This window comes from Quercus lobata, chromosome 4 (assembly GCF_001633185.2).
Source record: "Quercus lobata isolate SW786 chromosome 4, ValleyOak3.0 Primary Assembly, whole genome shotgun sequence".
Lineage (NCBI taxonomy): Eukaryota > Viridiplantae > Streptophyta > Magnoliopsida > Fagales > Fagaceae > Quercus > Quercus lobata.
Window position 1 is genome coordinate 95,572,595 of NC_044907.1, and position 27,043 is coordinate 95,599,637.

General features: G+C 37.3%; 1 protein-coding gene across 1 annotated transcript; it reads right to left on the reverse strand.

Moving 5' to 3' along the window:
- Positions 1–2,900: 2,900 nt before the first annotated feature.
- On the reverse strand, positions 2,901–26,157 carry LOC115986234 (E3 ubiquitin-protein ligase RGLG4-like). Its single transcript, XM_031109085.1, has 12 exons — positions 26,102–26,157; positions 25,552–25,624; positions 25,164–25,248; positions 24,648–24,788; positions 8,542–8,655; positions 8,344–8,390; positions 8,156–8,235; positions 6,780–6,885; positions 6,590–6,682; positions 5,836–5,867; positions 5,454–5,532; positions 2,901–3,102 (listed from the first exon to the last, which is right to left on the reverse strand). The coding sequence occupies exons 1-12, from the start codon at positions 26,155–26,157 to the stop codon at positions 3,022–3,024; spliced, it is 987 nt and encodes a 328-aa protein (XP_030964945.1). The 3' UTR covers positions 2,901–3,021.
- Between the last annotated feature and the right edge of the window lie 886 nt (positions 26,158–27,043).

Here is a 27,043-nt window from a genome sequence, read left to right on the forward strand (position 1 = left end):
TACCCAGCTTTCCAAATGGTTAAAATAAATAAACTCACCTAAAACCTTGTAACTTTTTTGTTTTTCTAAGGAAAAAAAGTATTGTAACTTTTTTTTTTTTTTGAGAAAGAAAAGTATTGTAACTTAATTCAATTAATTGACATATTTTAGTGTTTTTAAAGAAAATGTAAGGTTTTAACATATTGACTATATTGCCACTCCTCTAGAATGAATTGAATAAAACTTCATGTAGTATTAGTCCGTATCAGTTGCACCTGAGTTTTTTTTTTTTCGGCAAATACAATAAAAAAATTGGTTAAAATATTAAAAATGACAAGAAAAAGGTTATAAAATATTTTATTTAAGCAAATATATTAGGTAAATGTATTTAGGCTAATATTTGAACTTATAAAATATGTGAATTTTAAATAATATGTTTATAAAGAATATAAAAATAAATAAATTATATACATAAATACATAAAAACAGCTTAAAAAAAAATATCAAAATATTAAAGTATATAAATAACAGTAATCTCAAAACAATACACCAATATTAATTAATATCAAAATATATCTTTCTCTCAACAAAACCGAAACAACCCCGTATGTAATTGACTCCATTTGTTTAAGTCCCCTCCATTCCAACAGTTAAATTATCAAGGGAAATGATAATAAGTGCCTTTAGGATACTCGTTTATAATCTATTTAAAGAAAGTTTTTATGAAAAATGAAAAATAAAGTAATTAATATTTTGACATTTTTTTCATTTCCCATAAAAATGGTATCAAAACTTTCTTCAAATAGATTATTAACGAGTACCCTTAAGACACTCGTTAGCATGATCCAATTATCAAAAGAAAGAGTAGTTAATAAATTCATGAGTTCTCGCTGCCTCAACCAAAAAAACTACTAAAAAAGTCACTTAAATTCGAATCTCGATTACATCAAAACAAATTGATGTTTTTTATGAACCTATAATATCTATCATTTAAAAAATTATAATTAATAAATTCATCTTTAAATGTGGTTCATATTAAGTTTTGGACTTTTAGAAAAAAATAAGTTTCATTTATCAAATTGGACTTTTGGGAAAAGGTAAGGAAGTTTCATTTATCAAATTATGATAAAGCTGTTTCAAGGAAAACAAAAGGCTGGTATGAAAAGGAGGAAAAAATGAAGTGCAAAGGAAAGAAGCCGGTATGAAATTTCTTTATGAAATTCCACAAGGGGGCCAACATGTTCCCCGTTTCCCATAAAAAAAAATCATGTTCCCCGTTTCTTTGTGAAGTCTTTAAACTGCCAAGAAGATGACTCCGTAAAGTTATAGTCAATGCCGACCACATCTTTAAACTGCCAAGAAGTGACGTTTCAAGGCACCACATATAGCGTAGGAAATTGATAATAATCTTGAAAATAATATAACTTTGAGACTGCTTAAAAACATTGTCTTGTCTCAAAAAAAAAAAAAAAAAAAAATTTTCTTTAAATTTGTAATTATCCTATTAAATTTTTTTTTTATCATATTATAAGCAAAACAAAAACGTCACACATGTTCAAGTATACCACACAAGCACATGTTCAAGAAAACACATTTCCATCAATTTCCTTAGTTTTTATTTATTTATTTATTTATTTTATTGGTGTTTATATTACTTTATATTTGCGAAATGCTTTGTAAATTTTCAAGGTGAAACAAGTCATAAAACACAAACTCTCACCCTTTTTTTTTGTAATTTTTTTTTAAAAAATGGTTAGAAAGGGATGACTAGTATGGTTTTTTTTTTTTTACCTAAACATGACCATAGTAAAACCCTAGCCACTCCTAGGCTAGAGCTGCACGCCATAGTTACCGGTGTGGTAGGTGAATAGTTTATAGGTGGGATATAAGGAACTGCAACGCGCTACTAATAGGGGAACTCAAACCCATGCCCTGAGTCATGTTGGCCCAAGACCAACATGTTGGTCAAACTCACACCCTTTATTACATATAAAAATCCAATACTTTAACAATTATTACTTCTTTAAAAAAAATTAAAAAAAAAAAAAACCAAAACCTAATTTTAGTCAAAGCAGAACAAGATGTTGCTAAAGCTTAAATTCAATAAAAACTTACAAAACATATTGTTATATAGAACCGCAGCTTCATGGAATTCATTTTTTGAGTCATGAGTCATGGCTTCAATTAGATATATTAAGGTGTATGGAAAATCATGCACAGCACCCACACCAAACTTGTTCATATTGTCGGTGAGCCTCTTGCCATTGAACAAGGTCTTTTACCCTTGAATAACTTTTCTAATAGTTAATAGATTCACAAAAGACCATTATTGTAATTAATAATTTTGTGTTTTCAATAAAAATTTCTTGGTTTAAATTCTCTTCTTCCACACCCACTATCTAATTATTATTATTAGACAGGTCCAGTTAATGAGTACCCTTAGAGTATTTGTTAATGGATAAATTTAAAAAGGTTTTGATAAAACTTTTATATAAAATATAAAAAAGGAGAAATTACACTATTAGTCCTTGAAATTTATCCTGTGAGCACAATTAGTCCTTCAAGTTTCAAGCGAGTGTTAATTATTTTCCTTTAGATGATATTGGCCTCCACTCAATTGAGTTTGTTAATGGATTCAAAGTTAAATTACTTTCATGATACAATTAAGCATGGATTCTATAGTAGCAATCTCGAGGGTTCGTGTGAATTTTTCCTCTAATGGTTTGCAAAAATCTGTAAAAGCTTTAAAAACTATCAAAATCTGAGAATAATTGAAAATGAACAACTATTTATAAATAATGAAGAATTTTCTTAAGAATGGTGTTGTATAGAATCCATTCCGTGAAAATTGAACCTTGTCACGTGGCCTGGAATTCAATCCCATGCTACCAAATCAAAATAACAAGGTAAGCAATAAAATTCAATTTGCAGTGTAATGTTCATTTAATCTATAGTGTACCTGTATAATCTCATTGATGGGAGAGAGAGAGGGGAACTCCCCCACACAAGGTTCAAACATTTTCAATTCTGTGGGAGCAGTCACTAGATGTACACCCCTTGTCTACTTGTGATGGGTTCACGGAACGTTGGACAGATGCTCAATTCTGAACAGTCTCTACAAGTCTGCAATGAAATAACTTTAGTAAAAAAAAAATTGCATTACCATGTAAATCAGGAGGAGGTGAAAAGCACAATATATAAATGAGTTTAGTTCAGCTCGCCAGGTGCCCACAGCCAAAGGCCAACTCCTTTGCATTCGTTAAACAAATAGGGCAGACCTATATAAGCAAATTGTGCAGAAAATAAATAAGTGATCCAAAACGTATCAAACCAGTGAGCATAACTCATGTCATGTAGATCAAAAAACTAGCTTGGACAAGTTAGACCATTATACTGAAAGGCAAAAACTAGCCAAGGTAGAGCATTTGTTCACTCTTACTAATAATGCATAATTTCATATATAAATATTTGATAAGTTATAAAGCATTCATTAATAAAATAGGTTAATCAATGCTCTTAATGATGAGCACTTCATAACCAAAAAGAATTACAAAAAATTATAAACAAAAGAGAAGTGTGTGAGTGTGAGGGTGCTACAGTTTGTAAGACCACACGCTCGAGACCAATCAAAGTGCATCAACAATGCTTCTACTTGATTCTTTGATCTGTCTGTATTCTCAAAAGTATGACTATTTCAATCCTTGCACAATAGCCAGTAGCCACATCAAAGAAAGCGGTACAATGTTCTAGTTTGCTGAAAGGTGCCCCGATCTAATTCCTCCCCCCAAACAAAAGTTAAATATCCCAAAAGTTATAAACACCAGGCTGCATAAACAATAAGCAACATAATAGTGAATCAACAAATGATCTATCATCTCTCCATTCCACAGCCACATACAACACCACCCAACTAAGGTATATCCCTACTTGATTAGATTATCACAAGTAAGAATTTTCTCCAAAGTTGCAGTCCAAACAAAGAATGAGACCCAAAACCTCCATAACCAATATAAAGAACAAAATGGATAACTAGTCATCTTGTCTTAATCTCCATGAATTACTAAAGAAGCTGTGAACAACAGAAATACAAGAATGAATCCAACCCTTTCATTTCTCCCCAAATCCCATCCTCCCCAACAAATAGATGAATGCATCACAACTAATGTGATCATAAGCCTTTTCAATATCCAACTTACACAAATCATGCTAGGAATCGACTCATGATACAACTATCCAAGCATTCGTTAGCAACTGGGACCAAGTCAAGAATTTGCCTACCACCAACAAAGGCATTTTATAACTTAGAAATAAGATTATCTAGTACCATTTTCAACCTATTAGCCAACACCTTCACCAATAATTTATACACACTTTTCACTAAACTAATAGGATGGAAATATTTAATATTAACAGCATTTCTCTTCTTAGGGATTAAAGCAATAAAAGTATCATTATGGGATTTGTCAATCTTACAATGCCTATAAAACTCCAGAAAAAACAGTCATCACATTAGCTTCTACCAGACTCCAACAACCTGTACATACCCCTCCTCAAGTGGCAAATCAATCATATTAAACTCCTCAATAATGTCAGAAAAATCAAACATTTAAACCTATTGCACCTTAACCTCACACTCAGGTATCTGATGACATTGAATTCACCCGCATTACACCAAGCTGCGTCCCACCTCTCTCTCACACCCCTTAGCTACTCCCATCAATCCCATGTAAGACTCCTTATACTATTTTCATTTGGGTGAGACACCCTGGTACACACTCACTCAGCCATCTTCAACACTCTTTAGCAAGTAAGCTAGCAAGAATGTCCCTATTAACTTCCTCCAGTACCCTTTTCCCATATTAACAAAAACCTCCCAAGCTGTACCCACGGCATCCCCAAATACTTCGAACAATATTGGACTCCATTTTATCAATCTTAATCTCTGGAAAACATACCCCCTTTAGCACACACATCCTTGATCTCTGTTGGAAGCACAAGAATCGATGTGTATAGATAAATCAAATATTTCATATTTATATAATTATAATGGAATTCCCTAGCAACCTAGCTCAGTGTATGTGTCATGGACTCATGGCAATGATAAATAAATATGTGACATGCTCAATTCATTGCAAAACACACTATCACTTTGGATTGGGGGGGGGGGGGGTGTGGAGGGGCTGCCCTATAATATTTGAATGCAGAGGTGTCACAGATTTCATCAAGGCCACTTCAAAACTGAGGAAAAAATGTGCACAATCTAGTAGATGGAAAGTAAATGAGGCATTCCCTTATCTGTTCTAAAGTGATGTGTACTTTTCTACCTCTGTGAGCTAGTTTCCCTCTCTTTTTAGGAAGTATTGATATGTTAGAGGGGTAACTTCTTGTTGATTCTTTGATATAAGATTCTGATTCATTAAAAATCACAAAACAAAACAACACACACACACACACAATCTATATCATAATCATACCAAGGGGCTGCTTGTCTCACAAGTTGGTGGAACTGGTGGAGGGCGTGGAACAATTTGTTCTGCTCTTCCTGTCACATGTCTTTTTTCCAATAGAATAGATGTAGATTAGAAAGCATTCACAAACTAGTTCAAACTCAATTACATGACATTTGTATTTCATCCACAATTGGGTTTAGAACAACTGGAACCATGAAACAGAATCCCCCCCCTGCCCCCCTCCCTTAATAGCAAAATCAGAAACAGACTATAAGTATTAAGGTTATACCCTCATTTAAATGATTGGCTGTTCAAGTACCTCTATTATGCACGTCAGAGCTGTCATTTCAGAAAGTTTTCATCAAATACTTGAATATTATAATTTGACATGGATAAGGAACCCTACCCAAGAATACCAAGTTCAACTGCTGCTTTGTACTAGAAGGGTGTAACGATCCCGCCCCAACTATGTAGATATTGTCCATTTTAGGGCCCATACTCCTCATGGCTTTGTTCTTCCCTAGGTTGTGCTATGGAAAAGGCCTCTACACATTAAAGGGAGGTCATTCCTTATAAGCACATCTCCATGTGCTTTCCTAGGTGATGTGGGATTCCATGGATTGCAAGACTTTCTTTTGGATCACTACAATCCACCCCCCTTACGGGTACACGCATCCTCGTGTGTGGAGCACACACTTCCGGCTAGGGCATGGCTCTGATACCATCTGTAACGACCCCGCCCCAACTGTGTAGATATTGTCTGCTTTGGGGCCCATACCCCTCACGGTTTTGTTTTTCCCTAAATTGCGCTTTTGGGTCACTACAATTTAGTGACCCAAAAGGGAGTCTTGCAATCCATGGAATCCCACATCACTTAGGGAAGCACATGGAGATGTGCTTATAAGGAATGACTTCCCTTTAATGTGTAAAGGCCTTTTCCCTAGCGCAACCTAGGGAAGAACAAAACCATGACGGGTATAGGCCCCAAAGCGGACAATATCTACATAGTTGGAGTGGGGTCGTTACAGATGGTATTAGAGCCATGCCCTAGCCGGAAGTGTGGGCCCCACACGTGAGGACGCGTGTGCCCGTAAACAAAACCGTGAGAGGTATGGGCCCCAAAGCGAACAATATCTACACAGTTGGGATGGGGTCCTTACAAAGGGGATCTCCATTAGGGCAACTAGAACAAAAGTTTTTTCTTTCTCAGCCGATGTCGCATTTGTAGACATAATTTCAGTGAAGTCAACCATCTAAATACAAAGAAAAGATATTATTTAGAAGTCAATGCATGAATTATATACAACACATATTGCATTCAAACTTAATCGTATGCTGCTACTGCAATACCTTGAAATTATGACATTCACATGCACGGAGCTCGTCACCAAAGTTCTTCATGTCTTCACAAGGTCCATCAGCGACTCTGACCACAACAATTGAGAGTGGATATGACCTGGACAATGAAATTAAAATTTCAATTCCTTTAGTTCAACACCATTGCTTTTACTTAAGCAATTGCCTTTAATGTATCATTGATACATTGATGTCAGTTTCTCTACCAGATCCACTTGTTTCTTAATTAAAAAGACAGTTGTAAATTATTGCACAACATTTACTGAAAATAAAGGAGATGAAAGCTATACAGTACAAAATCTTTAAATTTTTAGTGTTAAGACTCAGGAAAGCTCATTTACTTTTTCAACACTTTCTTTCAGTGTAAAGTACAGCATTTTTCTCTAATGATATACTACGAACAATATTAGGTTGGGAGTATATGAACAAGTTTTTGAAACATTCGAAACAATCATAGCCAACAATTCATGTAGTGCAAGGCAAAAAAAATGTTTCCCCTTTTTTTTTTTTTTTAGTAAATCAAATTTATTGCCCATCACAACTTAGAAACTGAAATGACCAACAACATAGTGCTTCGCACATAACTTACTTATACTAAATTATTCAGAGTAGCTGAATAGCCAATTGTCGAACAGAAAGTTAAGCCTTACAACAGTATCATTGGCATTTCTAACAGTATCCCTATCAGAATGTTGATTAGGGACCCAACTCACTTCATTATCCCTAGCAATATTGAGATCGAAGGTACAAGAAACCATTCTCCTTAGCTGAAGCAGGTTTTTGGATTAGAAGCCAGGAAGCCAGAATTAACCAATTTCAATTTCTATCCAATATAATGTCAGAAACTTTATCTACTTTTCATATGACAGCATTGTTAAGAATCTCCTCCTCAATTGGAGACATAAAGGCCTTCCAAGGATGGCCATGTCATACTAAAAAAAGTTGCCTTTGCCATCACCCACTATTTTCCAAAACAAGAATTTCACCATCAACTTAATAGAAGAAGCTTCTTCATAAACCTAGAACAATCGGTGGGAACATCAATTGACCAAAAATTCCTTTTTACCCGGCAAATTTTGATGAACCCCATTGGGCCAAAATAGACTTTCTGCTTGCACACTTTGTCCAAGCAAACATGCTTTATGACAGATGCATATTTCAAGTCAGAAATCTCCTCAACCCTAGTCACAAGGATTTCAAAATAGCTCTGACCAAGTTTTACCCATGCCATTTTAGACAAATGAAAATAAACTATAAGATAAAGAGAGGGGTGGGGGGGGGGGGGGGAGAGAGAGAGAGAGAGAGAGAGAGAGAGATTTAACAGAAGCCTGAAACAAGAAATTAAATTCCATCAACCTGCAAGGCTCTACCTCGCATTGACAATTGATTTGAGTATTTGCTCTTCTTGTGGACTTAGTTCTTTATCACTTATATCGCTGCTTCTTGTAACCTACACAGTACAAGACATCACTCCAAATTAGAAAGATTGTGTGTATGCAACAATTTCTGAGTTCAAGAGAGAGAGAGAGAGAGCAAAAAGGAGGACTTTGGATTCTACCTGGCCATCAGCAATGATAAGCAATACAGGAGCATAAGAAGTTGGCCCTTAAACACAATTAAGCACATAAATGAATCTGTTAATCTCAACAAATATTATAGACAGGACTTGCAAACCAGAAGAGAGTTCATGGGTTTGGTTACAGGGAGCAAAATTAATGAAATTATCAGCTTTCAAATAAATGAACAAAAAACCAACCAGCAAGTTTTGCGTTTCGAGTAATCTTTCTGTAGCAGGACAAAGCTGCTTTAAGACCATGGCAAGGTGAATGATCACTGTGAAAGCTAAACACTTCCTGATCATGAGTTGTCTCTATAACAGAAAATAAATCCAGGGTTCATATTAGAAAATAATAGAAACTTCTCCAGATGTTCAACTTTAGAGGATTAGACATACTGTCACCAAAGCCAAAACAAGGAATTTAGCTGTCTTCATCGAAAGGGGATAAAGTCTTTCCCATGACGGCGATGGCCTTCTCATATGGATTAGATGTATATCCAATGGCATGCAGGCTCCGGTTATTGAATGAGACCTTGCCTTCAATAACAAAAATGATGAATTGACATCCGGATATACAAATCAAATACAAACCATTTTCAAAAATATATGATATCACATTATTGTTTAAACAATAAACGCTTGTCAGAGATGTAATGACCTTCACATAATGCTTTCTTCGCCAACACTATCTAATGTCAAGTCTCATAATGTATTATCCATAATTTTAGAATAGAAATTAATAAGGTATATAGTTATCATTTTCAGCACAATTTAGATTACACCCTGAAAGAAATTGAACTAAGGTCTGGAAGATTGAAAAAATTATGAAGCAAACAAAGAATAACAATGCAACAAAGAGCTCAGAATCACAGGAAACCAGAAAATGAGGGAAAGAGTGAGAGAGAGAGAAACAGAGAGAAGAAAAAAAAGCTCCAGAATTTTCTCTAAATGTTTGCTTGAATGATTTGCATTACAACTGTCCGTATTTATACATAGAATTGACTGTAACTACTTAATTAACCAATCCTGAAATCACGGAATGGATCCGTGAAAGGTGGAGCTAAAAGTAACGACCTTTCCCGCCTAATCTCAACTGACAATAGACTCACTAATGTGCTTAGTAGAACGACAGCGTTTTGGCTTACACAACAACATAACTAGAAATAAATACAACGACATCGTTTAGATGACTAGCCGTTGCAGTTGCACTGTTCTTGAGATTTAAAAACTAGCCGTTGGGACTTCCCAATTGCAGACTTAGCTTTAGATATCTCAACACACCCCAGTGTTTTGTAGGATGCAATTATTAACCAGCGGATCCCAATTCTTGCTCCATCAATAACTCATACAATAATTAATGGAATTAAGAACCAAATTTCTAACCAAATGATCAGTTTGAATACAGAGTTTGAGGTCATCGACAAAATCAACCCCCAAAAAATCACATTTCACTCACGATCAAACAGAGGAGTCCAACTAAAGTCATTTAATAAATGAAAAAAAAAAATATATATATATATATATATATTATCATTAAACCATTGCATACTGATAATGATAGTAGTCAACATAGAATCCTTATCACTGCATTTAAAATGAAAAGAGACAAAAAAGAGGGAAGCAAAATAACCTCCTCAAGGGAAGAGTAGCTATGCGCCATTCCTCTTACTATGTTAAAGTGATATGTACATTTAGTGGGGTAACTTCTTCTTGATTCGTTTTTTTTTTTTTTTTGAGAAACTTCTTCTTCTTGATTCGTTTATATAAGATTTTGATTCATTAAAAATCACAAAACAAAACAACACACACACACACTCTGTATCATAATCATACCAAGGAGTTGCTTGTCTCACAAATTGGAGGAACTGGTGGAGGGCGTGAAATGATTTGCTCTGCTCTTCCTGTCACGTGTCTTTTTTTCCAATAGAGTAGATGCAGATTAGAAAACATTCACAAACTAGTTCAAACTCAATTACCTGACATTTATATTTCATCCACAAATTGGGTTCAGAAGCAGACTATAAGTATTAAGGTTTTACTCTCATTTAAATTATTGGCTACCTCCATTATGCACACCAGAGATCTCATTTCAGAAAATTTTGACCAAATAATTGAATATTATAATTTGGCATGAACAAGGAACCCTACCCAAGAATGCCATTTTCAACTGCTTCTTTGTACTGGTAAGGGATCTCCATTAGGGCAGTTAGAGCAAAAGCTATTTCTTTCTCAGTGAATGTTGCATTTGTAGACATAATTTCAGCAAGGTTAACCATCTACATACAAAGAAAAGATATTATTTAGAATTCAATGCATGAATTATATTCAACACATATGGTATTCAAAGTTAATTGTATGCTACTACTGCAATACCTGGAAATTTTGACATTTACGTGCATGGAGCTCATCTCCAAAGTTCTTCATGTCTTCCCAAGGTCCATCCCTGACTCTGACCAGAACAATTGAGAGCGGATATGACCTGGACAATAAAATTATAATTTAAATTCCTTTAGTTCAACACCATTGCTTTTACTTGTTAATGTATATTATGTTATGGGCTTTAGGCCCAGCTAGGTTACTTGTACAACACACTTGTACTACACTTTACTTGTACTGCACACATATGCCTCCTATATAAAGGCACAGATGTATATTCTTTGTTTTGAGAAATACAATACTATCGCATTCAGTATTTCTAATATGGTATCAGAGCCATCGCTTTGACTTTTTCTTTGCAGTCTTGTCTCTCATTGGTGTTATTCCAGACTCACAATTGCTTCCGCTGTTACAACTACTGCTGCAGCCATTCGCCGTTAAACCTCTGATGCATTTCAATCATCATCTCTGGTTCCGGACTTGCAGTTGCCATCGTTCAAAGTCTCGAGACCACTGCCATACCGTCACCGCTGTGATCCTTGCCCCGATTATGTTTTTGCAGGTACCAATAAGATCGTCCTCTGCTGATCTACCATCTTGTGGAAACCTGACCTCCATCGGAGCTCACACACACTGTCATGCGCCACCTAACGATTCTGCGCCAAATCTCATGTGCTCCACGCGCCAACTGTCTTATCCACACGCCAAATCTACACCTGTTGATGTCAGCCCTAGGTGACGTCATCTCTGCCACGTCATTTACTGACATCATCATCCACTCTTCTGCTAATGTCACCCGCCACGTCAGCTAACGTCATTGTTGACTAGGCCGTTGACCCGCGTTGACCATACCGTTGACTTGCGTTGACTTTGACAGAGGGTTGACTTTGACCGTTGACATTTCTTCAGGGTTGACTTTTTTACAGTCCAGGTGTTGCTTACCCAGTTTTTCGTGTAGATTTCATTTTTGCAATCCATTTTTGCATATTTTGCTTCTAAATGGAGAATAAGGACAGGTCTTCTTCTGGTTGCCATAATCGTTGCCGATAATCCAGCAAACGTTTTGGCCTCAATATTGTGACTTGCTAGCATTGCAACAAATCAGCTGTTTCAATTTCTGCTACTACTGTTGCTAACACTGAGAGTGTCCAACCAATGGCTCCTATCTTTGCACATTCTAAGTCTTCAGGTTGCACTTTCACCATGTCCACAAATGACCTTAAAAACATCATCGCCAATGTCATTTGTATGGTTGGTCATGCATCTTATTCCTCTTCTCTCTCAACTTTATCTGGTATGTCTCCTTCCTCTTAGCTTATGAGTTCCGCTTGTTGCAATCACATGACTCCTCACTCGTCCTTATTTTCTGAACTTAAACCTGCACCACACCCTCTTAATATTCGCACAGCAAATGATTCCACAATGTCTGGTCATAATATAGGTTTTGTTTCGACCTCTAACCTCTCGATTCCTGGAGTCTTTAATGTTCCTGACATTTCTTACAATTTATTTTCTGTGGGACAATTAGCTGAGTTGGGTTATAGCATTATCTTTGATTATCCTGGGTGTATTGTGCAGGATCCGAGGACGGGACAGGAGCTTGGGACTGGTCCCAGAGTTGGGCGTATGTTTCCCGTGGACAACCTTTGTCTTCCATTTGTTGCTCCTATTTCTATTACTGCAACTACTACAATTTCTTCAATTCCTTCCCTTGCACTTTGGCATGCTCGACATGGTCACGCATCTTCCTCTCGGGTACAACAATTGGCTTCTAGAGGTTTGTTAGGTTCAGTGTCTACCAAAAATTTTGATTGTGTCTCATGTCAGTTAGGAAAACAACCAGCTTTGTCTTTCAATACTAGTGAATCAATATCCACTGATATCTTTGACCTTATTCATTCTGATGTTTGGGGGCTTTCCTCTGTCTCTAGTATTGGTGGGTCTCGATATTTTGTTGTCTTTGTTGATGATTACTCTCGCTATAGTTGGATTTTTAATATGAAACATCGTTCTGAATTATTGCAATTATATTCTAATTTTGTAGAAATGGTTGAAACTCAGTTTTCCAAATGCATCAAAAATTTTCGATCTAATAATACTCTTGAATACACTCAATATGCTTTTCAATCTGTTTTGCATTCCTATGGCACTATTTGTCAACTAACTTGTCCAGGTACCTCTCAGCAAAATGGTAGAGCTGAACGAAAACTTCGTCATATTCTTGACACTGTTCGTGCTCTCCTTCTTCCTGCCAAAGTTCCTGCTCCTTTTTGGGGCGAAGCTGCTCTTCATGTTGTTCATGCTATTAATCGCATTCCAAGTTCTATTATCCAAAATCAAACACCATATGAGTGCCTTTTTGGGTCACCTCCAGACTATCACCACCTTCATTCCTTCGAATCTACTTGTTTTGTTCTTCTTCAGCCACATGAGCATAACAAACTTGAGCCTCGGTCAAGGCTTTGTTGTTTTCTTGGCTATGGCGAAACTCAAAAGGGGTATCGGTGTTATGATCCTGTCTCTTATCATCTTCGTATCTCCCGCAATGTTGTCTTTTGGGAACATCGCCTCTTTGTCGAGCTCTCTCACTTCCATGCCCCCCTATCTTCTTCCTCTGTCTTAGATCTTTTTTCAGATGAGGCACATATTCCTTCTGTAAATGCTCCTGATCCTCCTGTAGTTGCTCCTGACTCTCCTGTAGACTTCTCTGTCCAACCACCCGATATCATTGATTCCTTTCCTAGTTCAACCTTTAATGAATAGGTGGAAGATGAACAGATTGAAGATGAGCTACCTAACCCCAGCCCTAAACTTAGGTCCCCTGCTCCTGCTCTGCCTGAAGATCTTACACAAGACATTCCACCTTGTCACTCAACTCGGGTAAGGTCAATTCCTGCACATTTACTTGACTATCATTGTTACACTGCCCTTGCTACACTACACAAGCCTCACACCTATCGTGAGGCTTCCACTGACCCTTTATGGCAAATTGCAATGAAAGAGGAACTTGATGCATTATCTAAAAACCATACTTAGGATTTGGTGACACTCCCTCCTGGGAAATCTTTGGTTGGTTGTAAGTGGATCTACAAGATTAAGACTCGCTCTTATGGGTCCATTGAGAGCTACAAAGCTCGTCTCATTGCAAAAGTTTTTACACAGGAGTATGGGATTGATTATGAGGAGACATTTGCTCCGGTTGCTCGTATCTCATCTGTTCGTGCCCTTTTAGCTGTTGTTGCTGCTAGTAAATGAGACCTTTTTCAAATGGATGTCAAAAATGCATTCCTTAATGGGGATTTAAGTGAAGAAGTTTATATGCAACCTCCTCCTGGTCTCTCTGTTGACTCCAACAAGGTTTGTCACATTCGACAAGCAATTTATGGCCTTAAACAAGCTCCACGAGCTTGGTTTGCCAAATTCAGCTCTACCATCTTTCGCTTGGGTTACATGGCTAGTCATTATGATTCTGCCTTATTTCTTCATCGCACTGACAAAGGCACTATTTTACTTCTCTTGTATGTGGATAATATGATCATAACTGGTGATGACCTTAGTGGCATTCAAGAAGTCAAGGATTTTCTCAGTCAACAATTTGAGATGAAAGATCTTGGACATCTCAGCTACTTCTTGGGTCTTGAAATCACTCATTCTACAAATGGATTTTATATTACTCAAGTCAAGTATGCTTCTGAACTCTTGTCTCGAGCTGGACTCATTGATAGTAAGATTATTGACACTCCAGTTGAGCTTAATGTGCATCTGACTCCCTCAGGGGGGAAACCATTGTCTAATCCCTCTCTTTACAGACTCTTGGTTCGCAGCCTAATTTATCTCACTGTCATTCGTCCAGACATTTCCTATGCTGTTCACCAGGTGAGCCAGTATCTGTCTGCTCCACGATCGACTCACTATGCTGCTATTCTGCGCATTCTTCGATACCTAAAGGGCACTCTCTTCCATGGTCTTTTCTATTATGCTCAGTCTCCTCTTATTCTCGGTGCATTTTTTGATGCTGATTGTGCAAGAGATCCCACTGATCGTAGGTCCACCACTGGTTATTACTTTCTTCTTGGTTCTTCTTTGATTTCTTGGCGAAGTAAGAAACAAACTCATGTGGCCCGCTCCAGTACTGAAGCAAAATATCGTGCCCTTGCTGATACAACATCTGAGCTCCTTTGGCTACGATGGCTTCTTAAGGATTTAGGTGTGTCCACATCCTCTGCTACTCCCCTTTATTATGACAACCAGAGTGCCATTCATATTGCTCACAATGATGTTTTCCATGAACGGACTAAACACATCGAGATTGATTGTCATTTTATCCGTTATCATCTTGTCCATGGTGCTCTCAAGTTTTTCTCCGTCTCCTCCAAAGATTAACTTGCAGACATCTTCACCAAGTCACTTCCTAAGGGATGCATTCGTGATTTGGTTAACAACCTCAAGCTGGTCTCACATCCACCTTGAGTTCGAGGGGGGCTGTTAATGTATATTATGTTATGGGCTTTAGGCCCATCTAGGTTACTTGTATAGCACACTTGTACTTATACTACACTTTACTTGTATTGCACATATATGCATCCTATATAAAGGCACTGATGTATATTCTTTGTTTTGAGAAATACAATACTATCGCATTCAGTATTTCTAACATTACTTAAGCAATTGTGTTTAATGTATCATTGATACTTCGATGCCAGTTTCTCTTCCAGATCCACTTGTTTCTTAATTAAAAAGACGGTTGTAAATTATTGCACAACATTTATTGAAAATAAAGGAGATGAAAGCTATACAGTACAAAATCTTTAAATTTTTAGAGTTAAGACTTAGGAAAGCTCATTAATTTGTTCAACACTTTCTTTTAATGTAAAGTACAACATTTTTCTTTAATGATACACTACAAACAATATTAGGTTGGGAGTATATGAACAAGTTTTTGAAACATTCGAAACAATCATAGCCAACAATTCAGAGTGCAAGGCAAAAAAAAAAATGTTCCCCCCCCCCCCTTTTTTTTGAGTATATCAAATTTATTAGCACCAAAAGAAGCATAGTTACTATTAGAAATACTGAATCCAATAGTATTGTATTTTTCACTCTCAAAGAATATACATGAGTGCCTTTATATAGGAGGCATATGAGTGCAATACAAGTAAGAGTGTAGTACAAGAATGTGTGCTATACAAGTAAGAGTGTAGTATAAGAATGTGTGCTATACAAGTAATCTAGTTGAGCCTAAAGCGCACAACACTATACACGTTAACAGCCCCCTTCAAACTCAAGGTGGATGTGAGAACATCTTGAGGTTGTCAACTAAAGTACGAAAACATTCCTTAGGATGTGACTTGGTGAAGATATCTGTAAGTTGATCTTTAGAGGAGACTGAGATCAGCTTGAGAGCACCATGGACAATATGATCTCGATGTGTTTAGTCCGTTCATAGAAGACATCATTGTGAGCAATATGAATGGCATTCTAATTGTCACAATAAAGATGAGTAGCAGAGGATGTAGACACACCTAAGTCTTTGAGAAGCCATCGTAGCTAAAGGAGCTCAGATGTGGTATCAGTAAGGGCACGATATTCTGTTTCAATACTGGAGTGGGCCACATGAGTTTGTTTCTTGGTTCACCAAGAAATCAGAGAAGAATCAAGAAGAAAGCAATAACCAATGGTGGACTTACAATCAGTGGAATCTCATGCCCAATTAGCATCAGAAAATGTACAGAGAATAAGAGGAGACTAAGTAGAGTAGAAAAGGCCATGGAATAGAGTGCCCTTTAGGTATCGAAGAATACGCAGAATAGCAGCATAGTGAGTCGATCGTGGAGCAGACAGATACTGGCTCACTTGGTGAACAGCATAGGAAATGTCTGAACGAGTGACAGTGAGATAAACTAGGCTGCTAACCAAGCATCTGTAAAGAGAGGGATTAGACAATGGTTTCCCTCTTGAGGGAGTTAGATGCGCATTAAGCTTAACTGGAGTATCAACAGTCTTGCTATCAGTAAGTCCAGCTCGAGACAAGAGTTCAGAAGCATACTTGGCTTGAGTAATATAAAGTTCATCTGTAGAATGAGTGATTTCAAAACCCAAGAAGTAGCTGAGATGTCCAAGATCTTTCATCTCAAACTGCTGACTGAGAAAATCCTTGAGTTCTTGAATGCCATTGAAGTCGTCACCAGTTATGATCATATCATCCACATATAGGAGAAGTAAAATAGTGCCTTTGTCAGTGCGACGAAGAAATAGGGTAGAATCATAATGACTGACCATGTAACCTAAGCGAGAGATGGTAGAGTTGAATTTGGCAAACAAGCTCGTGGAGCTTGTTTAAGGCCATAAAATGCACGTCAAAGGTGACAAACCTTATTTGAGTCAACAAAGAGACCAGGAGGAGGTTGCATATAAACTTTTTCACTTAAATCCCCATTAAAGAATGCATTTTTGACATCTATCTGAAAAAGGTCCTATTTAATGGCAGCAGAAACAGCTAAGAAGGCATGAACAAATGAGATATGAGTAACCGAAACAAAGGTCTCTTCATAATCAATTCCATACTCCTGTGTAAAACCTTTAGCAACAAGGCGAGCTTTGTAGTGCTCAACGAACCCATCAGAGCGAGTCTTAATCTTGCAGATCCACTTACAACCAACCACAGATTTCCCAGGAGGAAGTGTCACCAAATCCCAAGTATGGTTTTTGGATAATGCATCAAGTTCCTCTTTCATTGCGATCTACCATAAAGAGTCAATGGAAACCTCACGATAGGTGTGAGGCTCGTGTAGTGTAGCAAGGGTAGTATAACAATGATAGTCAAGTAAATGTGTAGGAATGGATCTTACCCGATTTAAGTGACGAGGTGGAATGTCTTGTGCAAGATCTTCAGGCACAGTAGGAGCAAGGGACCCAAGCTCAAGGTTGGGGTTGGGTAGCTCGTCTTCGACCTGTTCATCTTCCACCTGTTCATTAAATGGTGAACTAGGAAAGGGATTAATGATATCTGGTGGTTGAACAGAGAAGTCTACAAGAGAATCAGGAGTAACTAAAGGAGGATTAGAAGTAGCTACAGAGGGAATATGTGCCTCATCTGAAAAAAGATCTAAGACAGAGGAGGAAGATAAGGAGGTACGGAAGTGAGAAAGCTCAACAAACAGTCGATGTTCCCAAATGACAACATTGCAGGAGATATGAAGACGATGAGAGACAGGATCATAACACCGATACCCCTTTGAGTTTTGCCATAGCCAAGAAAACAACAAAGCATTGACCGAGGCTCAAGTTTGTTATGCTCATGTGGCTGAAGAAGAACGAAACAAGCGGAACCAAAGGAACGAAGGTGGTGATAGTCTGGAGGTGACCCAAAAAGGCACTCATATGGAGTTTGATTTTGGATGACAGGACTTGGAATGCGATTAATAACATGAACAACATGAAGAGTAGCTTCACCCCAAAAAGGAGCAGGAACTTTGGCAGAGAGAAGGAGAGCACGAACAGTGTCAAGAATATGACGAAATTTTCGTTCAGCTCTACCATTTTGCTGAGAGGTACCTAGACAAGTTAGTTGATGAGCAGTGCCATAGGAATGCAAAATAACTTAGAAAGCATATTGAGTGTACTCAAGAGCATTATCAGATTGAAAATTTTTGATATGTTTGGAAAATTGAGTTTCAACCATTTTTGCAAAATTAGAATATACTTGCAACAATTCAGAACGATGTTTCATATTAAAAATCCAGCTATAGTAAGAGTAATCATCAACAAAGACAATAAAATATCGAGATCCACCAATACTAGAAACAGAGGAAGGCCTCGAAACATCAGAATGAATAAGGTCAAAAATATCAATGGATATTGATTCACTAATTTTGAAAAGCAAAGCTAGTTGTTTTCTTAATTGACATGAAACACAATCAAAATTTTCTGTAGACACTGAACCTAACAAACCTCTAGAAGCCAATTGTTGTACCCGAGAAGAAGATGCGTGACCAAGTCGAGCATGCCAAAATATAAGGGAAGGAATAGAAGAAATTGCAGCAGCTGCAACAATAGAAACAAGAGCAACAAGTGGAAGACGAAGGTTGTCCATGGGAAACATACACCCAACTCTGGGATCGGTCCCAAGCTCCTGCCCCGTCCTTGGATCCTGCACAATACACCCAAAATAATTAAAGATAATGCGATAACTTAACTCAGCTAATTGTCCCATAGAAAATAAATTGTAAGAAAGGTCAGGAACATTAAAGACCCCAAGAACCAAGAAATTGGAGGTCGAAGTAGAACCTATGTTATGACCAGACATTGTGGAACCATTTGCTGTGCGAATATTAAGAGGGTGTGGTACAGGTTTAAGTTCAGAAAATAAGGACGAGTGAGGTGTCATGTGATTGCAACAAGCAAAATCCATAAGCCAAGAGGAAGGAGACATACCAAATAAAGCTGAGAGAGAAGAGGAATAAAATGCATTACCAACCATACGAATGACATTAGCGATGATGTTTTTAAGGTCATCTGTGGACATGGTGAAAGTGCGACCTGAAGACTTAGACTGTGCAGAGATAGGAGCCATTGGTTGGACACTCTCAGTGTTAGCAACAGTTGCAGCAGAAATTGAAATAGCTGATTTGTTGCGATGATAGAAAGTCTCAAGATTGTGGCCAAGACGTTTGCAAGAATTGCAAAAATGTTTGCTGGATTGTTGGCGACGATTATTGCAACAAGAAGAAGACCTGTTCTTATTCTTCATTTAGAAGCAAAATATGCAAAAATGGACTGCAAAAATGAAATCTACGTGAAAAACTGGGTAAGGAGCACTTGAACTGCAAAAAATCAACTCTGGTAAAATGTTAACAGTTAACCAGGTCAAAGTCAACAAATGACGTCAGAAGCAACCTGGATGGGCTGACGTGGCAGAGTGACGTCAGCAACAGTAGAGATGGCGGCATGTGTAGCGCATGAGGCACATAGACAATGAGGCAGAATACTTCAGCGGCGCGTGAGAGCGCGTGGATAGTTTGATGAGGTCGATCCTCTGCCATTGCTCTCACTCAAACCTAACCCTAGGCTCTGATACCAGTTGTAGGGAATTTAACCAAAATCCCAACTTATGAGAAACAAAAAAATAGAGAAAACACACACCGAAGAAAAAAACAATCACACGCACAAGATAGTATTTACGTGGTTCGGCAATTTTCCTACGTCCATAGAGTTGCAGAGATTTCACTATTATTAGAAAAGAATACAGAGTATTCCTTGCAGCTACAATATTTTCTCTCTATATCAAACACGGCAATAACACCATACTAAAAAACCCTAATTACAAAAGGCAGTTCCATAATAGGCTAAACGGGCCCAAAAATTTCCTCTCCATGGACTAAGCCTTAGTAAATCTCCCATTAAAAAAACACGTAACATTATTCGGGTCGGGTCGGGTCGTCAAACCGGATCAAACAAAACTAGGCTCCACAAAGCCCAACAAATCTCCCACTTGGAGACTAGTTCAATTACCAACATCAAACCGCTATCCTCCAAGAAACAATCCCTCATCCCTGCAACTCATCCTCCTATCCTTAAGCTAGAAGACCAATTGAAGTTACGCATAACTTCAACTTCTCAATAGTGACACCCTTAGTCAACATGTCTGCCGGGTTCTTAGATCCACAAATCTTCTCAAGTATTACCAGTTTATCTTCAACCAGGTAACAGATAAAGTGGTATTTTATTTGTATATGCTTCGACTTTGAATGAAAAACTGAATTTTTGGCAAGAAAGATTGCACTCTGACTGTCACTGTGTAGAATGCCCATCTTCTACTTCTTACCCAATTCATCTAAGAAACCATGTAGGCAAATCATCTCCTTTCCAGCTTCAGTTGCTGCAACATACTAAGCTTCTGTAGTAGACAAAGTAATAATCTTCTATAGATTTGAAGCCCATGATATAGTTGTACCATCCAAAGTAAAAACAAACCCAGTAGTACTCTTTCTACTATCAATATCACCAATAAAATTAGCATTTACATAACCCTACAGTTTCAAACTTGCACCTGTAAAGCAAAGACATGTATCTGATAAACCTTTCAGATATCTCAGAATCCATTTAACTGCCTCCTGATGCTGCTTTCCAGGCCTACTCATGAATCTACTCATAACTCCTACTGCATGTGCAATGTCTGGCCTTGTACACACCATAGCATACATCAAGCTGCCAATAGCTGAGGCATAGGGCACCTTGCTCATATGGTCCCTTTCTTCTTCTATCTTCGGTGACTGTTATTTGCTTAATTTGAAATGACTACCTAAGGGTGTGCTTATTGGTTTAACTTCATTCATGTTGAATCTGTTGAGAACTTTCTTCACGTACTCTGACTGTGAAAGTTTCAATGTACCATTAGCCTTGTCTCTAATGATTCTCATACCAAGGATTTGTTTTGCAATTCCCAAATCCTTCACTACAAACTGTTTGGACAATTGCTTCTTCAGATTATTATTCTCCTCAATGCTAGACCCTACAATAAGCATATCATCCACATACAACAGTAATATAATGTAAGAATTGTCAAAAGACTTAACATAGCAACAGTGATTAGCTTCACATCTCTTGAACCCAATTCTATATATAAAACTGTCAAATTTCTTGTACCACTGTGTTGGAGCTTGTTTTAGGCCATACAAGCTTTTTTTCAGTTTGCAGACTAGATTCTCTTATCCCTGAACAATGAACCTTTCTGGCTGAACCATGTAAAGGTCTTCCTCCAAGTCATCATGAAGGAATGCCGTCTTCACATCTAACTGCTCAAGATGTAAGTTTTTTGCAGCCACCATTCCCAGTATCAGTCTGATTGTTGACATCTTCACAACTGGAGAAAATATTTCTGTGTAGTCAATGCCTTCATTCTGCTGGAACCCTTTAATAACTAATCTAACCTTATAATGTTTGCTACCATCATACTCATTCTTTATTTTGTATACCCACTTGTTGTGCAAAACCTTCTTTCCTATTGGCAATTTAGTCAGTTCCCATGTCTGATTCCCCAACAAGGAATCCATCTCATCCTTCATGGCTAACTCCCACTTGCTTGAATTCTCATCTTGCAAGGCTTCATCATAACACTTTGGCTCACCACCATCAGTCAACAGGAGATAATTTAAAATAGGTGAATAACACTGTAGAGGTCTAATGTTCCTAGAAGATCTATGAACTTCAGCTACAGATGTACTTAGATCTACCTGTGAATTTACATTCTCCTTATTTTCTTCACCCCTTTTTTGGACAGTACTTTTAGTCAATTCATTTAAGTTGACAAACTCAGATTTCTTTCGATCTATCTCTGTAACATCTGACACTATAGTTGACCTGTCCTTGTACATAACTTGTTCATTAAATATCACATTTCTACTTCTGATGATTTTCTTGTTTTGTTCATCTCAAAACTTATAGCCAAATTTCTCATCACCATAGCCAATGAAAAAACATATTTTAGACTTTGCATCAAGTTTACTACGAGCATCAGAATCAATATGAACATAAGAAACACAACCAAAAACTTTTAAGTGTGAAAACTTTACCTCTTTACCACTCCAAACCTCCTCAGGAAGTCTGAACTCCATAGAAACTGATGGTCCTCGGTTTATCAGGTAAGCTGCAGTACTAACAGCATTAGTCCAGAAAGTTTTTAGTAGTCCAGCATGCAACCTCATACTTCTAGCACGCTCATTGAGAGTTTTGTTCATGCGCTCAGCCACACCATTCTGCTGTGGTGTCTTAGGAATAGTCTTCTTCATCCTAATTCCCTGTGCAGCACAATACTCACTAAACCCTCCATCTATGTACTCTTCTCCATTATTTGACCTCAAACATTTTACTCTCAAACCTGTTTCTGTCTCAACCATGGCCTTCCATTTCTTAAAAGTTTCAAATACATCAGATTTATTTTTCAGAAAATAAACCCATACCTTTCTACTTGAGTCATCAATGAAAATGATGTAGTACCTTGAACCTCCAAGGGATGCAATTGGAGAAGGCCCCCATAAATCAGTATGTACTAATTCCAATTTTTCAGCCTTCGGTGTTTTGCTAGTTTTCAAGAAGCTCACCTTTCTCTGCTTTCCTAAGATGCAACTTTCACACATGTCAAAATCAGTGGACTTCAATTCTGGTAGTTTTCCTTTTGACAGCAGCATCTTCATCCCTTTCTCACTCATGTGACCAAGTCTGCGGTGCCATAGGCTTGTATCAGTACCTGCATCAGCAACTGCAATTGTGTCTCTTGGACATGAGGTCATATACAGAGTACCAATCTTCTTTCCACGAGCCAATACCTTAGGTCCCTTTGTAACCTTCCAAGTACCACCAACAAATAGTATTGCATGTCCTTCATCATCAATATGTCCAACAGAAATTAGATTCCTCCTCAGGTCAGGAATATGTTGAATCTTTTCCAGTAACCAAACAGATCCATTGAGCAACAATATCCGAACGTCTCCCATACCTACAACATCCAAGGTTGAATCATCAGCCAAATACACCTTACCAAAATCACCCGCAACATAATTCTGTATGATTTCTCGATGTGGAATGGTATGAAACGAAGTTTCTGAATCCAAAATCCAATCATCAAGTGGACTATCTACTGCAAGAAGTAATGCATCCTTACCTCTTCTATTACAGCATTAGTAGAATTATTTTCATTCTTCTTCTTAGGACTTTTGCATTGCGTCCTAAAGTAATCCGTTTTCCCACAGTTCCAGCATTGTACTTGTTGGCCTGATCTAGATTTGCTTCTGTTCTGATTAGAATTTCTAGATTTTGATCTGCCCCAATTTGAATTTCTGTCATTACATCTGCCTTTTGTCTCAAGGTTTAGGGCAGAACCAGATCCTGAGGTTTCGCTTGCATCTCTTCGGCGAATCTCCTCAGCCAAAATTAAATCTCGAATATCATTGTACTTGAGCTTTTCCTTTCCCGTAAAATTGCTTACTACCATTCTCATTGCCTCCCGACTGTTTGGCAAAGAAGCCAAAACGATCAGAGCATGAATCTCATCATTAAAATCAATTTCTACAGACGATAATTGATTTGTGATAGTATTAAATTCATTCAGATGTTGTGCTATTGATGCATTCTCTGCCATTTTCAAATTGAACAATTTCTTCATCAGATGCACCTTGTTATTTGCGGACGACTTTTTATACATACCGGACAAAGCCTTCATCAGATCTGCTGTGGTCTTCTCCTTTACAACATTGTGTGCAACAGACTTAGACAGAGTAAACCTAATAACTCCTAGAACTTGTCTTTCAAGAAGCGCCAATTCCTCAGCCTTCATACTCTCAGGTTTTGTCCCCAAAAGAGGCAGATGCAATTTCCTTCCATAAAGATAATCTTCAATCTACATCCTCCAATACGCAAAGTCTGTGCCATCAAACTTTTCTATTCCAAACGCCTTTCCTACTTCCTCTGCCATTGCTCCCACTCAAACCTAACCCTAGGCTCTTATACCAGTTGTAGGGAATTTAACCAAAATCCCAACCTGTGAGAAACAAAAAAAATAGAGAAAACACACACCAAAGAAAAAAACAATCACACACACAAGACAGTATTTACATGGTTCGACAATTTGCCTGCGTTCACGGAGTTGCAGAGATTTCACTATTATTAGGGAAGAATACAGAGTACTCCTTGCGGCTACAATATTTTCTCTCTATATCAAACACGGCAATAACACCATACTAAAAAACCCTAATTACAAAAGGCGGTTCCACAATAGGCTAAACGGGCCCAAAAATTTTGGGCCTATCGGCCCAAGTCTCCGCTCCATGGACTAAGCTTCAGTAAATCTCCCATTAAAAAACCACGCAACATTATTCGGGTTGGGTCGTCAAACCGGATCAAACAAAACTAGGCTCCACAAAGCCCAACAGTACCATCACCAAAACCAAAACAAGCAATTATGTTGTCTCCGTCAAAAGGGGCTAAAGTCTTTCCAATGATAGAGATGGCCTTCTCATATGGATTAGGTGCATCTCCAATGCCATGCAGGCTCCGGTTATTGAACGACACCTTGCCTTCAATAACAAAACTGATGCATTGGTTTCCCGGCGATACAAATCAAATACAAACCATTTTCAAAAATATATGATATCACATTATTGTTAAACCAATAAACGCTTGTTAGAGATGTAATGACCTTCACAGAATGCCTTCTTCACCGGCACTATCTAATGTCAAGTCTTATAATGCATTATCCTTAAAATTGAGAAAACACTTTTCGAGAGGATAATGAGGAACATAGTAATTGTTTTTGGTACAAGTCAGATTACACCCCAGGGTTTTGTAGGTGCAATTATAAACAGGGGATCCCAATTTTTTCACCATCAATAACTCTTACATTAATGAATGGAATATCAACAAAAAGATATCATTATATTTACTCCACAAACCTGTCCATTCATTGCTTCTAGTGAAATCAATTCCAATGAGGAGTTTGGATGCTCCAAGACCTTCTTTACTCAATGCTGCACTGACCTGTTAAAAAGAGAGCCCATTCAAAACTTCAAAATTTCAAATTCATGAAAAAAAAAAAAAAAAAAAAAAAAGAGGAATGATGCCAATTTCATATTTATTTATATATGGAAAAACCAAAGATATTTGATCTCATTTTGGGCCAAAAAGGTGCCAAACGATAAAGAATTAAAGCCAAATTAATGATCAGTTTTAATACAGAGTTTGAGGTCCTGTGATGCGCTGCTGATAGTGATAGTAGATTAGTAGCAAACGCAGAATCCTTACAACTGCACTTAAAATGAAAAGGGAGGAAAGCAAATTAACCTCCATAATGGAAGAGTATCCAAGAGCCATGCCTCTTACTATGCTGGTGTTCCCGTTAGTGTTGGTAAGAACTCTGAAATCAACATTTATATACAACTCAGTTCATTTGCAAGTTGCTAAAAAAAGAACGAGTAGCTAGCTATCCCTTTTAGAGGAAGATACAATTGCTGGAAAAAAGAACTAGTAGCTAGATATACCTGTGAGCTTCATGTTGTGACTCACGAATGTCTATGCTAACGAAATTAGAATCCCAATTCCTGTGGAATCCGAAATCCTTCTTGTTTTTAGTCCATCGTCCAAACAGCAGAGCAGATCAGATTATAGTGGGAACAGAGATAGAAAAAGATATAATAATTGCTCTAAAATGCTTCCATCGTTTTTATGCTTTGCTTTGGCTGTGCTGTTGTTCTTCTCATATATTTGACAGTGACGTTCATGCAGAAAGTAAATATGCAATCTGATTGGTCAATGGTAGGCTTGCTAAACTTCGTTTCCCACCGCCTTCATCATCATCATAAGGTTTCTCTCGATTTTCGGCAAAAACGTATACTCTGTCTGTTTCTCAACGTCAATACTATCTTGCATCACATAATCATCCAAAATCATGTTAGAATTGTTTGTATAAGTAGTGTGGGGTACCAAGTTGAATCACAATCTTACACCGAACTGACACCATTCTATCACATATAATTCAATTGAAATTTTGTTCTTAGTCCTTAATTTGACTTTAAAATGAATGGAATTTATTCTCAGGTTTGATTAATGTTGTTTAAAATTAAAGGGCAGCTTCGACTATGAGATGCAAATCTGCGTCTTTTGTTATGGGTAATTTGGACATTTTAATAGTTTTAGTCGATTTGGGGATTCCATCCTTCTAGTTTTTTTTTTTTACTAAGTATTTTAACATATACAGGAATAAGAAAGAAGGTTTTAAAGAAATTGACAGTGATGTATATGTAAAAAGACCTAGTTTTGGCAATTTTAGTAGTTTCACTGGTAAATAAATTATTATTATTATTTTTTTATCATTTTAGACTTTTTGGGAGGTATTTTGATCAATTTAGAGGGTGTATTTTGGTCATTTCAATGGATCAAGGGTATTTTGAAGGTTTGGGGATATTTAGATCATTTTACAAGGGTATTTTGGCCATTTTAGAAGTTTCGATTGTATTTGGAAAATTTAGTAGGCTTGGTGTATTTTGGTCATTTTAGTAATTTGGGGATATTTTAATCATTTTGAAAGTTTCTAGGGGTATTTTTGAATATTACTTATTTGAGAAGAAAGACAGCCTATCAATTCCCTCCACCTTCTCTTGAGCACGTATCTAGCCACTACCCCCATGTCCAACAATCGCTCCATCCCTTAATATAAAAGACCAATCGATTAAGATGTACTATTTCTCTTGGTTTTGAACGTGTTAGAGCAATTCCAATAGAGTAGGTAAAGCCAAAATATAGAGAATGAAACTAGAAAAAAGAGGAAAAACAAGCT

Coding starts and splice junctions, on each gene's coding strand:
- LOC115986234 (XM_031109085.1), bottom strand. CDS start 26,157: ATGATTTTGGATGATTATGTGATGCAAGATAGTATTGACGTTGAGAAA. Junction 6,886..8,155: donor AAATCAATTGTCAATGCGAG/GTAGAGCCTTGC, acceptor TTCATTGTCCAG/GTCATATCCACTCTCAATTG. Junction 3,103..5,453: donor GTGAGACAAGCAGCCCCTTG/GTATGATTATGA, acceptor ATTTCATTGCAG/ACTTGTAGAGACTGTTCAGA.